The 2,194-nt window shown below is 38.4% G+C and overlaps 1 protein-coding gene across 1 annotated transcript; it reads right to left on the reverse strand.

The window, feature by feature from the left end:
* Nucleotides 1-281: 281 nt before the first annotated feature.
* Nucleotides 282-1,767, reverse strand: LOC116107401. The gene is made up of 2 exons (XM_031393679.1): nt 584-1,767; nt 282-409 (listed from the first exon to the last, which is right to left on the reverse strand). The coding sequence occupies exons 1-2, from the start codon at nt 1,570-1,572 to the stop codon at nt 406-408; spliced, it is 993 nt and encodes a 330-aa protein (XP_031249539.1). The 5' UTR covers nt 1,573-1,767; the 3' UTR covers nt 282-405.
* Nucleotides 1,768-2,194: the final 427 nt, after the last annotated feature.

A 2,194-nucleotide genomic window follows, 5' to 3' on the forward strand; every position in this document is an offset into this window, starting at 1 on the left:
TTTCCTCACATCAAGAAATTTGGTTTGAATTTCTAAAACGTTTGAAGTTTACAAGAGAGAATATGTATATATATATATGAGAGAGAGAGAGAGAGAGAGAGAGAGAGGTCCTAACTAGAAAATTATCACAATTTCAGGCATTATGTAAATTTACTCTTATGAATAGATGATGTTCGAATGGTTCTTGATTAACTTGATATAACTGCTAAACATACATCAACATCACAATTACAGTAATTAATTTAATTCCAATATATATGTAACAGTCCTAATCCAAAAGGTGCTATGATTACATTAAGAAAAATAAATAATAAAATGAGAACTTACAAGGCCTAAAGAAACTCACAACCAGCTAGGAATGAACCTTCCGAACCTAAAATGCATTGTCCCTGCCGCTAGGATTGTTCACCTGTAATATGCTAAAGAATGAGTCATTTCTATCTTGTTTTTCTTTCTTTAAGTAGTACTAATTTTCTTAACCATAGAACAACTGAATTGCCTTCATACGAAGACCAAAATAATTTGATATGAAGGCGAGAAATAATGCTACAGAATTATATATATATACGAAGGCGATTCTTACCAACATCTCCAATGTGCACATTTGGACGATTCATCTCTAATGAATATTGCATAGATTAAGGCGGGAAATAATCCGACAGAAGCCACAGCAGAAACCCACAGCAGAAGATCGCTCTCCCACATCTGTAATGCCATCACTGCTATGAATCCATAAGCAACAAAAATGTATCCGATACCCAAAACGATTCGTGCTCGTGGCGCTCCTCCAGGTCTGGGGTCAGATAGTAGCATCCCGAATAGGCAAAACAGAAACCCGAAAAAATTGCAGGCTGCGGCAAAACATGAAAGGATTTTGGCCTTATGGGACAACGAGGTGTTGCTGCTGTACCGAATTGTTAACAGAGTGTAAACTGCTCCGGCTGAGATCGTCAGGAATGTCTTTACCAGGCTAGAATTGTTGGGGTGTGATTGTTCTTCTGGATTTCCAGGCGGAGAAGAAGGGTCCCTTTGGTCCTCAGGATCAGAAGTTGCATTGTATGAGAATGGTGTTGATGAAGTTTCAGGATTTGGAACTGGGGTATTGGCCTGAGTGGATATTTCCTCAGGATTATGTGCCTCGGTGACAGGAGAGTTTTGATTATTGGAAGGCACACCAGGAAGTGAACCATTAGGTTCAGTGAAAATTTGTCCTGGAAAAGCTCTAGAAAACAACAAAGCTTGCCACATATTAATAAACGCGGAGATCCAATTTCTATCTTTATAATTTTTCCCACAGAGACTGATCTCACATTGAATTTCTTTGTGGCTGCAGAACCAGTAGTGAGAAGACACTGCTAGCCTATTAAGAATTCTACTCAGCTCTTCTGGGTCAATAAACCCATCCCTTGTTACATCAAAAAAGGAAAACGCCTCTTCAAGGCTAATAATCTCCTCAAGCTCATAAAGTTCTTCTAAAGAAACTTGACCTGGAGATTGGTCAAATTCAAAATCCTGAGGTTCTTCTGTTTGACCTGGAGACGGGTCAAAATAGGATTCCATGATAGCTAACATAGGGGTTTGATGTTTACGTTTTACTCTCTCATATTGACAGAACTCACATTGGATTTGTATGTTGAAACAGGAGCAGAGAATTTTAAGCAAATGGCAAATATAGATGAACAAAACATGGAGAGATAAAAGAACTTTACGCAGCTCCTCAGCGACAATCAACCGAAGCCCATAATGTATTTCTGGCAGTAAACCAGAATCAGAAGACTCGGATGATGTAATTGAAGAAGCCATTGATGAGAAAACAAGAAAACTCAACCGCTATTAATGTACTAGTTGAGAGAAGTCTCACACATTGTAAACATCTAACAACATGCGTTAAAAGAATGACGGCAGCTTGGAACTTCCGCTTGGAAAGGCCACAAGAAGTTTCTTAGAAACCACTCCTTGACACTGATACCTGAGAATAAATTTACTTGCAGGACTGAGAAATCAAGAGAGATGGATTTGTTTAAACTTGCTTCTCATACCATTGGGAGAATTTTATAGACTACCTTTAAGGTTTTTAAATTTACATTTGGATGACAATTTTGACACTTTTTACTAGTAGACCCTCGGTGTCTGAAAACTGTATCATGATGTCCCTTTGCGGCTTTGCCCTAAATTCGTTATTTGCCGTTTGTGG

The sequence above is a fragment of the Pistacia vera genome, unplaced genomic scaffold, assembly GCF_008641045.1.
Source record: "Pistacia vera cultivar Batoury unplaced genomic scaffold, PisVer_v2 Contig536, whole genome shotgun sequence".
Lineage (NCBI taxonomy): Eukaryota > Viridiplantae > Streptophyta > Magnoliopsida > Sapindales > Anacardiaceae > Pistacia > Pistacia vera.